The sequence below is a fragment of the Amphibalanus amphitrite genome, unplaced genomic scaffold (assembly GCF_019059575.1).
Source record: "Amphibalanus amphitrite isolate SeventyFive unplaced genomic scaffold, NRLGWU_Aamphi_draft 000334F_arrow, whole genome shotgun sequence".
NCBI classification, from domain to species: Eukaryota; Metazoa; Arthropoda; class Thecostraca; order Balanomorpha; family Balanidae; genus Amphibalanus; species Amphibalanus amphitrite.
The window spans coordinates 1-13813 of record NW_024881829.1 but is presented as its reverse complement, the minus strand read 5'-3'; the positions used below and the strand labels follow the sequence as shown (position 1 = coordinate 13813).

Below are 13813 nucleotides of genomic sequence, written 5' to 3'. Positions count from 1 at the left end.
TTCTCGTGGCGAAGCAGTGCAGTGCCGTAGGCAATGTCTTAGGAGAGGTTACGGGCGAAACTAAATCCAAAACCTCGCCGGCGTTTGAAACCACGGTTTCGATAGTTGACGATTGCATGTTGATGCAATCCCTCCTAAGAATTATCGCAAATAACCCTCGTAAAAAGCGGCCGATCGCGACGAAACTTTCCGTACTCCCGCATTGGTCAATTTTACACCTACCTTGAAAATATCATGACCCTGACCCAAATGACCTTTGACCTGTGACCTTCTTTCTGAGACCATGTTTGGCCGGAATCGCGATTCGGCGTATGTCGGCTCGCATTAGCCGCGCATTATTACAATCTTTTCGTGGTTTCAAACGTTCAAACATGTGATTTGATGTTGTTCCCATGCATAAGGGTGGATGTCAAGGTCACCTGAAGGTCAGGTCAGATCAATGACCTTTGGTGAACTCGGTTCACTTTTTCGAGTTCTACATGTTTCTAGGCCAGTTTTTGGAGCTGGATTCGAATTTAGCAACCATTTGAACATTTACGAAGCAGTTTCGGTAATTTCGTAACATGTTATGAAGCTGTCAGAGGCGGTTGACACGTACTACGAATCCTCGTCACAACCCCTACGACCTGCCCCAACCCGACCTGGTCTAAATGCTTCAAGACATCATCTGTGATAAAAACTGACACGATGTTCGTGGTTAGCACCCCGAAAAACCCCACAGCAGGCACACTTCACGACTTTTTAACAGGTCCCGATTTTCCCGACTTTTGGGTCATTGACTGGAATCGGTTGACCTGGAAGATCAAACGATGACCTAGGACCTTAAAATGGGGTATCATCGGCTTCGTCTCGTGACGGGTAGCACGCTCGTGTTTCCGCGAAGCTCTAGCTCGATCAGGGGCCAAACGCGAGGGGGGAAGTGGGGATCGTACCAACCCTCCTTGTGCAGTCGAAGGACGTTAAATGGCCAGTGCCGGCGAGGGTTCAGGTTAAGTGGTTATGTATCTAATGCATAATCACTTAACCTGAACATATTTGATTTACTTTTGCCTGCAATCTGCGATTGCAGATTAATTAATTATCTATTAGTGATAACTGGAATACAGGTTTACGCGATAACTGTATGTTTTGATACGTATGATTAACGGATGCATTAGTTTGGGTGTAGAAACTTGCATTTTTATTGGTATTATTTGTGTAGAACTGGGTAACTGCTTTTGATTGAACTGTAAAGCATGATGGTGATGCATGCGAGTTGTTCGAGCCCTTTGTAAGTTAGGATGTTACTCAATTCAACCCTACCCTACCCTTACACTACCCTACCCTACCCTTACACTACCCTACCCTATCCTACCCTACCCTACCCTACCATACCCTACCTTACACTACCCTACCCCTACCCTACCCTACCCTGCCCTGCCCTGTCCTGCCCTACCCTACCCTACCCTACCCTACCCCTACCCCTACCCTACCCTACCCTACCCTACCCTACCCTTACATTACCCTAACCTACCCTATACCCTACCCTACCCTGCCCTACCCTACCCTACCCTACCCTACCCTACCCTACCCTACCCTTACATTACCCTAACCTACCCTATACCCTACCCTACCCTGCCCTACCCTACCCTACCCTACCCTACCCTACCCTACCCTACCCTACCCTACCCCTACCCTACCCTAACCTACCCTACCCCTACCCTACCCTACCCTACCCCTACACTACCCTGCCCCTACCCTACCCCTACACTACCCTACACTAACCTACCCTACCCTACCCTACCCTACCCGGTAACGGTAGCGCTGGCTTACACCTTCTCCGCCGGCGCCAAGGTTGAAACTAATCAAGGTCACGTTTATTGATGTCCGTGAAGTTAGCGTCAGCAACAGCAACGAATACAACTTCGGATTCAGAATCACTTCAAAAACTCATATCAGGTCAATTGGGGGACGGGGAGCAAGAATATGACCTTTATTTAGCCCTAGCTCTTACCCCTTACCCTTTAATTGACCCTTAAAGGAAGGGACGCGTCAAAAGTGCCTCAAGGGTTCGTCTGATCGCCAAAATAAGGGCGGTAATCGATTTTTCGGGTCAATATCTAGCCGCGGCCTTGGGTTCCAGATGTGTGCATCTTACCCCTTACCTCTTAATCGGCCCTTCAAGGAAGGGGCGCGTCAAAAGTGCCTCAAGGGTTCGTCTGATCGCCAAAATAAGGGCGGCAATCGATTCCTCGGGTCAATATCTAGCCGCAGCCTTGGGTTGCAGATGTGTGCATCTTACCCCTTACCCCTTTATCGGCCCTTAAAGGAAGGGGCGCGTCAAAAGTGCCTCAAGGGTTCGTCTGATCGCCAAAATAAGGGCGGCAATCGATTTCTCGGGTCAATATCTAGTCGCAGCGTCGGGTTCCAGATGTGTGCATCTTACCCCTTACCTCTTAATCGGCCCTTAAAGGAAGGGGCGCGTCAAAAATGCCTCAAGGGTTCGTCTGATCGCCAAAATAAGGGCGGCAATAGATTTCTCGGGTGAATATCTAGCCGCAGCCTCGGGTTCCAGATGTGTGCATCTTACCCCTTACCTCTTAATCGGCCCTTAAAGAAAGGGGCGCGTCAAAAGTGCCTCAAGGATTCGTCTGATCGCCAAAATAAGGGCGGCAATCGATTCCTCGGGTCAATTTCTAGCCGCAGCCTTGGGTTCCAGATGTGTGCATCCTACCCCTTACCCCTTAATCAGCCCTTAAAGGAAGGGGCGCGTCAAAAGTGCCTCAAGCGTTTGTCTGATCGCCAAAATAAGGGTCGCAATCGATTCCTCGGGTCAATATGTAGCCGCAGCCTTGGGTTCCAGATGTGTGCATCCTACCCCTTACCCCTTAATCAGCCCTTAAAGGAAGGGGCGCGTCAAAAGTGCCTCAAGCGTTTGTCTGATCGCCAAAATAAGGGTCGCAATCGATTCCTCGGGTCAATATGTAGCCGCAGCCTTGGGTTCCAGATGTGTGCATCCTACCCCTTACCCCTTTATCGGCCTTTTTGAACCTGAGGCTGCGGCTAGATATTGACCACCCGATGAATCGATTGCGACACTTATTTCGGCGATCAGACGAACCCTTGAGGCACTTTTGACGTGCCCCTTCCTTTAAGGGCCGACTAAGGGGTAAGGGGTAAGATGCACACATCTGGAACCCAAGGCTGCGGATAGATATTGACCCAAGGAATCGATTGCCGCCCTTATTTTGGCGATCAGACGAACTCTTGAGGCACTTTTGACGCGCCCCTTCTTTAAAGGGCCGATTAAGGGGTAAGGGGTAAGATGCACACATCTGGATCGCGAGGCTGCGGCTAGATAATTGACCCGAGGAATCGATTGCCGCCCTTATTTTGGCGATCAGACGAACCCTTGAGGTACTTTTGACGCGCCCCTTCTTTTAAGGACCGATTAAGGGGTAAGGGGTAAGATGCACACACCTGGAACCCGAGGCTGCGGCTAGATATTGACCCGAGGAATCGATTGCCGCCCTTATTTTGGCGATCAGACGAACCCTTGAGGTACTTTTGACGCGCCCCTTCTTTTAAGGGCCGATTAAGGGGTAAGGGGTAAGATGCACACATCTGGAACCCGAGGCTGCGGCTAGATATTGACCCGAGGAATTGATTGCCGCCCTTATTTTGGCGATCAGACGAACTCTTGAGGCACTTTTGACGCGCCCCTTCTTTTAAGGGCCGATTAAGGGGTAAGGGGTAAGATGCACACATCTGGAACCCGAGGCTGCGGCTAGATATTGACCCGAGGAATCGATTGCCGCCCTTTTTTGCGATCAGACGAACCCTTGAGGCACTTTTGACACGCCCCTTCCTTTAAGGGCCAATTAAGGGGTAAGGGGTAAGATGCACACATCTGGAACCTGAGGCTGCGGCTGTATATTGACCCGAGGAATCGATTGCCGCCCTTATTTTGGCGATCAGACGAACCCTTGAGGCACTTTTGACGCGCCCCTTCCTTTAAGGGCCGATTAAGGGGTAAGGGGTAAGATGCACACATCTGGAACCCGAGGCTGCGGCTAGATATTGACATTGACCCGAGGAATCGAGTGCCGCCCTTACTTTGGCGATCAGACGAACCCTTGAGGTACTTTTGACACGCCCCTTCCTTTAAGGGCCGATTAAGGGGTAAGGGGTAAGATGCACACATCTGGAACCCGACGCTGCGGGTAGATATTGACCCGAGGAATTGATTGCCGCCCTTATTTTGGCGATCAGACGAACTCTTGAGGCACTTTTGACGCGCCCCTTCTTTTAAGGGCCGATTAAGGGGTAAGGGGTAAGATGCACACATCTGGAACCCGAGGCTGCGGCTAGATATTGACCCGAGGAATTGATTGCCGCCCTTATTTTGGCGATCAGACGAACTCTTGAGGCACTTTTGACGCGCCCCTTCTTTTAAGGGCCGATTAAGGGGTAAGGGGTAAGATGCACACATCTGGAACCCGAGGCTGCGGGTAGATATTGACCCGAGGAATTGATTGCCGCCCTTATTTTGGCGATCAGACGAACTCTTGAGGCACTTTTGACGCGCCCCTTCTTTTAAGGGCCGATTAAGGGGTAAGATGCACACATCTGGATCGCAAGGCTGCGGCTAGATATTGACCCGAGGAATCGATTGCCGCCCTTATTTTGGCGATCAGACGAACCCTTGAGGTACTTTTGACGTGCCCCTTCTTTTAAGGGCCGATTAAGGGGTAAGGGGTAAGATGCACACATCTGGAACCCGAGGCTGCGGCTAGATATTGACCCGAGGAATTGATTGCCGCCCTTTTTTGCGATCAGACGAACCCTTGAGGCACTTTTGACACGCCCCTTCCTTTAAGGGCCGATTAAGGGGTAAGGGGTAAGATGCACACATCTGGAACCTGAGGCTGCGGCTGTATATTGACCCGAGGAATCGATTGCCGCCCTTATTTTGGCGATCAGACGAACCCTTGAGGCACTTTTGACGCGCCCCTTCCTTTAAGGGCCGATTAAGGGGTAAGGGGTAAGATGCACACATCTGGAACCCGAGACTGCGGGTAGATATTGACCCGAGGATCGATTGCCGCCCTTATTTTGGCGATCAGACGAACTCTTGAGCCACTTTTGACGCGCCCCTTCCTTTAAGGGCCGATTAAGGGGTAAGGGGTAAGATGCACACATCTGGAACCCGAGGCTGCGGCTAGATATTGACATTGACCCGAGGAATCGATTACCGCCCTTATTTTGGCGATGAGACCAACCCTTGAGGCACTTTTGACGCGCCCCTTCCTTTAAGGGCCGATTAAAGGGTAAGGGGTAAGAGCTAGGGCTAAACAAAGGTCATATTCTTGTTCCCCGTCCCCCAATTGACCTGATATGAGTTTTTGAAGCGATTCTGAATCCGACGCTGTATTCGTTGCTGTTGCTGACGCTAACTTCACGGACATCAAGTTAGGTTAAGTTAGGTTAGGTTAGGTTAGGCTAGGCTAGGCTACGCTGGGTAAGGTTGGGTTAGGTTAGGTTCGGTTCGGCTAGTTAAGGCTGGGTTGGGTTAGGTTAGGTTCAGTTCGTTTAGTCAAGTTTGGGTTGCGCTAGGTAAAGTTAGGTTAGGTTAGTTTGGGTTAGGTTCGTGTGGGTTGGGTTAGGCTCGGTTTGGCTAGTTAAGGTTAGGTTAGGTTAGGTAAAGTTCTGTTTGGTCAGGCTAGGTTGGTTTAGGTAGTCCCCAGTCCCCAAAGCGTCCTGTAGTCCACAAAGCGGCAAAAATCCGATCAGGCAATCTACGCAACACCTCTCTGGTCCTGAGAAGGACCTGTTTCTTGCTTGCCAGCCTGCCGGAGCACGGCAACGGCACAAGCGGCCTAGGCGCGCTCGCCGCGGATGCGACGCGCCAGCTGAATGTCCTTGGGCATGATGGTAACACGCTTGGCGTGGATGGCACACAGGTTGGTGTCCTCGAAGAGGCCGACCAGATAGGCCTCGCTGGCCTCCTGCAGGGCCATAACGGCACTGCTCTGGAAGCGCAGGTCAGTCTTGAAATCCTGGGCAATCTCGCGCACGAGCCGCTGGAACGGCAGCTTGCGGATGAGCAGCTCGGTGCTTTTCTGATAGCGGCGGATCTCACGCAGTGCCACTGTGCCGGGCCGGTACCTGTGTGGCTTCTTGACGCCGCCAGTGGCCGGCGCACTCTTGCGAGCCGCCTTAGTGGCCAACTGCTTGCGCGGTGCCTTACCGCCCGTGGATTTGCGTGCTGTCTGCTTTGTGCGAGCCATTGCGTGGGTTGGTTTTTTCTCTAAGACATAGACTTGAATTTTAAATGCGCACGATTGTACAGCATGCGTTCTTTTTCAAGAGGCTACCCGCTTGGCACACAAACGGCAACACCTGTACTTATTGAACCTACCTGGCGCTGAAGGTAGGTACCACCAATTACTCGCCAAGATGACGGGACGTGGCAAGGGCGGCAAAGGATTGGGTAAAGGAGGAGCTAAGCGGCATCGTAAAGTTTTGCGTGATAACATTCAAGGTATCACCAAACCTGCTATTCGACGCCTGGCTCGTCGTGGCGGTGTCAAGCGCATCAGCGGCCTCATCTACGAGGAGACGCGCGGCGTTCTCAAAGTGTTCCTGGAGAACGTCATCCGCGACGCTGTCACCTATACCGAGCACGCCAAGCGCAAGACGGTGACTGCCATGGACGTCGTCTACGCTCTGAAGCGCCAGGGCCGCACACTGTACGGCTTCGGCGGTTAAGCGGAATGCCTCGCGACGAAAGCCCCACGAACAACAGGCCTTTTTAAAGGCCACACTTAATCTGAAAGATTTTCACCGATTGATTGTATTCCATTATTGAGACGCAAATCATCCCCGATCGTCTAGCCAATAGGCTGGTCAGCAGCCGAGGGTGCCTGGTGAGCACCCTCCTGAAGGATATGTCCGTGAGAAAATTCGGAAACTGCTCCCTCGCACTCTCCGTACTATTTTCCGAATATTCTTCGGCAAGGCACCTATGTGTCCATGAGAAAATTCGGAAAAGCGATTGACACCAGTCCCGTGTCGACCTGACGAACGGTACTCCGTCACAGCCCCTTAAGCCAGGACCATGTTTTCCGGTATTTCTCACGAAATTGTACCACCGTAGATAATCCGGGAACTGGGTACAACATCGTGAGACTTTTCGTGAATCGTAGATGGCGCCAAAGTAGGGGCAGACGGGACCCGAGACCGGCACAGCGGGGGGTGAGGGGCGGGACTGACAGGGGTCGTCGCGCGGAACTGTCCTACGGCCAGCGCCGAGCATCTAGCCTCGGGCCCGCATCCCTGCCCCAGGCGCGACCAGAGCTCCCGGATGTTCCGGCTCACTGCCGCGCCCCAGCGCGTCAAACTTGTGAGAAAATTCGGAAACTGCTCCCTCGCACTCTCCGTACTATTTTCCGAATATTCTTCGGCAAGGTACATATGTGTCCATGAGAAAATTCGGAAAAGCGATTGATACCAGTCCCGTGTCGACCTGACGAACGGTACTCCGTCACAGCCCCTTAAAGGAAAAGGGCCACCTTTAACATGGGGATTGAAACTGAGATAGCCATCTAGTAGCCCGTGTCCGAAAACCCTCCAGTCTATCTCCTTACGGCCGATTTCGGCTTCCATTCGTAGGTATCGGCAATTTTAAAAGAGGAATGCGTCCTTATCCCAGGAATGCGTCCTTACCCTGTAATACAGCCACCCGCGGCGAGGCTTTGGTTTTTTACCAATCAGCTCCAATCAGCTCAGCTTTAACCAATCAGCTTATCTGACACAATCCGACGAGTCTGTCTTCTGAACGCTGATTGGTTTGAGTGTGACGTCATCGCTATGCCATCTCACAGTAGGTGCCGTAGAGAGTATCAACAAAGTACCAATATGTTAAATAGTTTTAAATACTTTTTCGCGAATTGTGCACTTCTGGCACCAGTTTTAAAAAGAAAATGAAAAATAATAATGTCAAAATGAAAAACAACGATATCTTCATATTTCACGAAGGTGGCCCTTTTCCTTTAAGCCAGGACCATGTTTTCCGGTATTTCTCACGAAATTGTACCACCGTAGATAATCCGGGAACTGGGTACAACATCGTGAGACTTTTCGGAAAACCACCTTCCAGCACACCTTATGGGTGTTCACGTTTTCTCTCACGAACTAATACCACCGTAGATAATGCGGGAAATGGGTACAACATCGTGAGACTTTTCGTGAATCATAGATGACGCTAATGTACAGCAACCGCTGCAACTGTGAATGGCGCATATGGCTGGTAGGGACTAGAGTTGCAAAATTTCCCTACCGCACTACCGGCATGCCGGTAATTTTTCACTACCGCAGGTTTTTTTCGTGGTATTTGGCATATCCTGCCGGTAGCATGCCGGTATTTTTGATTTTGCACAAAAAAAAAATTATCAGCATATGATTCAAACTTTGGACACTAAGAGGCTATTGAATTGTAATAACAGCAATCTTAGCCACTGAAAAATACATTTTGTGGTAGAAGTTCCATTGGTAAGGGTAATTGTACACAATACATGAACCTCAGCATTTCACAGATTTGGCTCTAATAAGAATTGTCAAGAATCTACTTTGGTCTATCAAAGGAAGAATACTCATTCATGTTGCAAAAGCACAACCAATTAGTAAGTCTAATGGTAGGTAATAGGTATAATACAATAAAATAAATTAATGTTAATGGCAACATTCCCTAGGCAAAAGGCAGAATCAAAACAACACAAAACACATTGTTTGGAAACTGGCCTTGAGTCCTGAGATGTGGTCTGAGATACTCTACAAAGAATTTGACACTGAAAATCCAGCTGAAAAGGCAGGTGTTAGGAAGCCCTGATCCTAACTTCAGTCCCAAAATGAAATGAAAATGAATTAAACTGGCATTTTGTCTTATCTTTACTAGAAAACACAACATGCAGACCGAATGAATACAAAGTGGCGCAATATGATCAGCTGATCAAGCAACCAAGGATTGACTTTTAAGATCTTCTGTCCCCTAAAAAAGATGTAAGCTGATGACGTAATATTTATTCATATGCCCTTTTGGTTGACTTACTCAAGAGAAGTGGATTTTCTTGTAGTGAATAACACTCACAGTGTTGATTTTATTGGATTTTAATATCGTGTTGGATGATTTTTATCAAAAAAAAAAAAAAAAATCATTCACGAGGCAGTAGTTTGCAGTCCTAAAACTTTTTTTTGCAGTGTTTTAATCAGCTGGTTAAAAACTGTGTTATGGCGCATCTGTTTCGATCCTTTATAACCTTGTGTTTGTTCCCGCGTTTGAGATGGGAGAGGATATTATATCGTTTTTATACATATTATTTGGTGACTTCTCAGGACAAGTGAGTTATTAACACATATTTTTACATGATTCGTATCTTACTCACGAGCCAAGCCATGGCGGATAGGAAAAAGCAGATGTTGATCTCGCTTCCTCAGGAACATGGCCAAATCTGTAGTTTTTTTTTATATTGTGATTTATGACTAGCTATAGTTCATTTTAGGGTAAGGTGGAAAATAAGAACGCTTGTGGTAAATGTGATTGCTGCTCACTGTGCAGTCTTCAGGAACACATTTCAGTAATTCAAGTTCTTTTTGACCTTGCTTTTTTGATGAATGTGTGTAGGCTTTTTGTAGGCAATACCTCTTTGATTACAGGTGATATTTTAACAGCTGTAAACTGGAATTGAGTTTCAAAATTGTGGTATTTGTGGGGGCAACTCAGCCAAAATCAGGCTGCTGGAGTTTTGGTTGGACAATGAGTGGCTGCTGGGTGGGGCGGTAACTGAAATTGCCAAAATGTGGCATCTCATGTAGGGGTAAGCCAGAATCAAGAATGCAGGTTTTTTAGTATGCCGGTAATTTGGCGGTGTTTTTGCTTGGGGCGTGGTAGCATGCCGGTATCCCAGAAAATTTTTGTGGGGCGGGGCGGTGCCGGTAGTAGCCCATAGGGAAAACTTTGCAACTCTAGTAGGGACAGCACCTGCCATGCCGGACAGGCGTGGCAGGGACTGCAATGCATGCATCCATAAATATGCGTCTTTGACAGCTCATGTGACATGTAGCATATCTTCAACGAATTGGATTCAATAGTCCGGTTCAGGTTGGTACGATCTGGTGTCAGTATGCATGTTACTAGCTTGATGTTCATCATTAAAGTTTATATGTTGGCCGTCTGCACCTCCGAGCTCTAGTCCTGGACTGCTGGTTTTGTTGTCCTGCTAGTCTGCCCCGTCCCCTCCCTCCCTCTGTGAACAATGCGTGCCTTATCTCGGCTCGGCCTTGCCCGGTCCCCTCCCCCCCCTCCCTGGACTCGGGCCGCGCTCTCAGTTCTCTGCCGCACCACGCCTCGGGTCTCCTCACACCCCTCTGCCCCGACCCTCCCTCCCTCTCTCCTCCCCCCCGAACCGACAATCATCTTCCGGCTCACCACGGCCGCCTTGCACTTGCTCCCACCGGACGTCACATGGGCCGGTCTAACGTAAACTTTGCTCTTGATATTGCCTTGGGCCGGAGTAACATAGCCGGCTTTAAAGTAAAGTAAAACGGAAGATCTGGCTAATTGCCAGCTAGTAACTTCCCCCTACCCCGACCAGGGCCTCGGCCTGTCGGGAGCAAAATTCAAAAAAAAAAGGAACTACTGCGCAGGTGGCAGCACCTGCCCGTGGAGAAGCGGCTGGCAATCGGCCGTCCCACTCCCCACCCCGCCCCCACCCAGCTGGCCGCCAGACCGTGGGAACGACTCGGCTCAGCGCTGCCGGCCGCTGGACGGGGAAACCCCGCCGCCCGACACACTACCGCCGGGCCGGCCGGTGGAATTTCCCAGTCGTCGGCCGGTAATTTTTCTCCTGAATGGAGGGACCGCCATCGAGTTTGTCACGTGAATTCAGCCGCATTCCTGGTCAACGTCTAATGCTGAAGGGATATGTGTGTACGCAGATATCTCGCAGGCCCTAAGAGGAAAAGCTCGCTGCAAAAACTGAGCACTTCAAAAAAACCGCAAACCCACGCAAATAGAATAGTTATGCGATAGCCCGACTCGAATTATAAGCAAAGTGCGAGATTTCCCCGGCGCCGATTTCAACTTATTCGTAAAACAGGTCGAACGCGTGAAACGGCTGATGACGTCATCAAATGGCCGTTAATAGTTAAGAGATAGGGCCTTAGCTAAGGCCCACTTTTCAAATGAAGGGAACGAATTTCTTTAACACCACGAAACTGAGGATATTGCGAACAGGATATATAGTGGTTTTTGAACCTGGCCGCCAACTTGGCTCTCTCAACTCCGAACTAATGCAAAGGTGGGACAGTCCCTTACATAGTTTTTTTTTTTCGCCGTAGCTTGACCAATAAGAGATATCAATCGCAAATTCAATGTCTGTAGTAGTTCAGGAGATAGGGGCGTGGGTTAACGCTTCACGCCAACGGAAACAGCTCTGGGTGCTCCCCAGATAGCGTGATAAGCCGACGCGTTGTCATGAAAGTGACCTGTGACCAGTTCCATTGGTATTGTGTGGCCTTTAAAAAGGCCTGTTACAGGGTTCGAGTCGACTGAGCCAGATGCAGGCTTACTTCTTCTCGGTCTTCTTGGGCAGGAGCACCGCCTGGATGTTTGGCAGCACACCGCCCTGGGCGATGGTGACGCCCGACAGGAGCTTGTTCAGCTCCTCGTCGTTGCGGATGGCCAGCTGCAGGTGGCGAGGGATGATCCTGGTCTTCTTGTTGTCGCGCGCAGCGTTGCCGGCCAGCTCGAGTACCTCAGCCGCCAGGTACTCCATGACGGCAGCCAGGTACACGGGGGCACCGGCACCGACGCGCTCGGCATAGTTTCCCTTACGCAAGAGACGATGGATACGACCGACAGGGAACTGAAGTCCGGCCCGGGAAGACCGGGACTTGGCCTTTCCCTTCACCTTGCCGCCCTTGCCGCGTCCAGACATGGCTGTATGTGAACAAGATGTAGCAACAAACGTGCAATCCGTGTATTTGCGTTCACACCTGGATTTAAAAAGGGACGTAGCGGTGCCGGACACCGGTGCTCACCCACCTTTCCCACCGCCATTACGCTTTATCAACCGAATTTCAAAAGCCACATACCCATACGTTTCGTGTTGAACAGTGTGTTGCACTCGAAGCGCCGCCATGCCACCGAAGACTAGCGGAAAGGCCGCAAAGAAGGCCGGCAAGGCCCAGAAGAATATCTCCAAGGGAGATAAGAAGCGTAAGCGCAAGAGGAAGGAATCGTACGGCATCTACATCTACAAGGTGCTGAAGCAGGTCCACCCCGACACCGGTATCTCGTCGAAGGCCATGAGCATCATGAACTCCTTTGTCAACGACATCTTCGAGCGCATTGCTGCCGAGGCCTCGCGTCTGGCGCACTACAACAAGCGCTCGACAATCACCTCTAGGGAGATTCAGACTGCTGTCCGCCTGCTCCTGCCCGGTGAGCTTGCCAAACATGCCGTGTCGGAGGGGACCAAGGCCGTCACCAAGTACACGAGCAGCAAGTAAGCTGGCTGGCCTGGCAGCCGGTGCCGGTCGACGCTCGCTTCATCTCATCACTGATCATCGCTCATCGCCTCCCATGCCGGCCGGTGCCGCTCCTAGCAGCACAAATAGGTCTTTTTCAAGACCAATAAATCAAATAGTGGACTTGCACCACAGATGATTACATCCGGGTCATTGTTGCAGCGGGTCGTCGGCTTCAAACAGACGCTGATCTGCACTTGTTTCGCACTTACCATGGTCGCTATCGAAATCGGAACAGAACCGCATGATAAGGGACGTAGCGGTGGCAGCTACTAGCGGCGTTTGAAATTTTGCCGTTTTTTAGGCGAACATGACGTCACTAAAACGTCATTTTCTCAAACTTTTTTTGACGGATTTCGCTCAAATTTTCAGGGAACGTGTATAATTGATGTGTAATAAGGTGCTGAAAGTTAAACGTCGCTGGCGTAACGCGTTTAGAAGTTATTGGCGAAAAACGGGAAGGGGGGGGGGGCAGTTTCTGCCCTCCCCCAGCAGGTTAAGGAACAGTTTTGAATCGCTTCGATTCCATTTTTTTTTTGCTCGGCCAGCCTAGCGCCAGTCTCGAGCGGTGGGACAGTTAACCCGGCAATTTTGACAGTTAACCCGGCAATTTTGGCCGGGATGCAAAAGTTACGTTAAACCGGTTTATGTTAAACCGGGAGCAAATAACAGCGTGGGAGCCTATCTTAGGTGTGGCAAAGCTAACGGAGTACTTACTTGTTGCCGAAGTGCCGAAAGAAGGCGCTGGAACCGAAAACACAACATTGGTTCATGTATTTATTAACATTCATACACACAGTCATACTTGTGTAAGTGTCAGTGTTCGTTGTGGGTGTAATAGCCGGGACAAAGTTCTATGAACTGAAAAACCCGGCGCCTATTGCAAAAGGAAAACCCGCGCTGAAGCCAAAATAGCGCGGGGAAAAACCCCTGTATCGTTAAGCTAATGTGTAGGAGGGTGACGAAGAGGGAGATGGGAGACGGTTCCGCGCGGGAGGACACCCGTGGTCGCCTAGCACAAACGCTTCACCCCCAGTCGGTGTTGGCGCTGCGACGGTTGTTGCACGGGGCCTTTACCGGAGCGCGCATATGTCTGTGCAAGGAGGGATAAAAAAGGGACAGGGAGGTGACTCCGCGCGAGAAGGCGCCCATGCAGCAGGAAAGCTAGCCCCCAGTCGGTGTTGACGCTCAACGATCTCGGCCCAATCGACCTGATCGGAGCGCGCAATGTGGATCACCTAAGTGT

At 50.4% G+C, this 13813-nt stretch overlaps 4 protein-coding genes across 4 annotated transcripts; 2 read left to right on the top strand and 2 right to left on the bottom strand.

The window, feature by feature from the left end:
- Positions 1-5791: 5791 nt before the first annotated feature.
- On the bottom strand, positions 5792-6273 carry LOC122388741 (histone H3). The gene has a single exon (XM_043380120.1). It carries the CDS (start codon positions 6267-6269, stop codon positions 5859-5861), a length of 411 nt encoding a protein of 136 aa, XP_043236055.1. The 5' UTR covers positions 6270-6273; the 3' UTR covers positions 5792-5858.
- A 126-nt stretch (positions 6274-6399) lies between these two features.
- LOC122388739 (histone H4) lies at positions 6400-6805 on the top strand. The gene has a single exon (XM_043380119.1). It carries the CDS (start codon positions 6439-6441, stop codon positions 6748-6750), a length of 312 nt encoding a protein of 103 aa, XP_043236054.1. The 5' UTR covers positions 6400-6438; the 3' UTR covers positions 6751-6805.
- Positions 6806-11547: 4742 nt separating this feature from the next.
- Positions 11548-12021, bottom strand: LOC122388754 (histone H2A). Its single transcript, XM_043380132.1, has one exon. It carries the CDS (start codon positions 11973-11975, stop codon positions 11604-11606), a length of 372 nt encoding a protein of 123 aa, XP_043236067.1. The 5' UTR covers positions 11976-12021; the 3' UTR covers positions 11548-11603.
- Positions 12022-12122: 101 nt separating this feature from the next.
- On the top strand, positions 12123-12678 carry LOC122388753 (histone H2B). Its single transcript, XM_043380131.1, has one exon. It carries the CDS (start codon positions 12178-12180, stop codon positions 12547-12549), a length of 372 nt encoding a protein of 123 aa, XP_043236066.1. The 5' UTR covers positions 12123-12177; the 3' UTR covers positions 12550-12678.
- The last annotated feature ends 1135 nt before the right edge of the window (positions 12679-13813 follow it).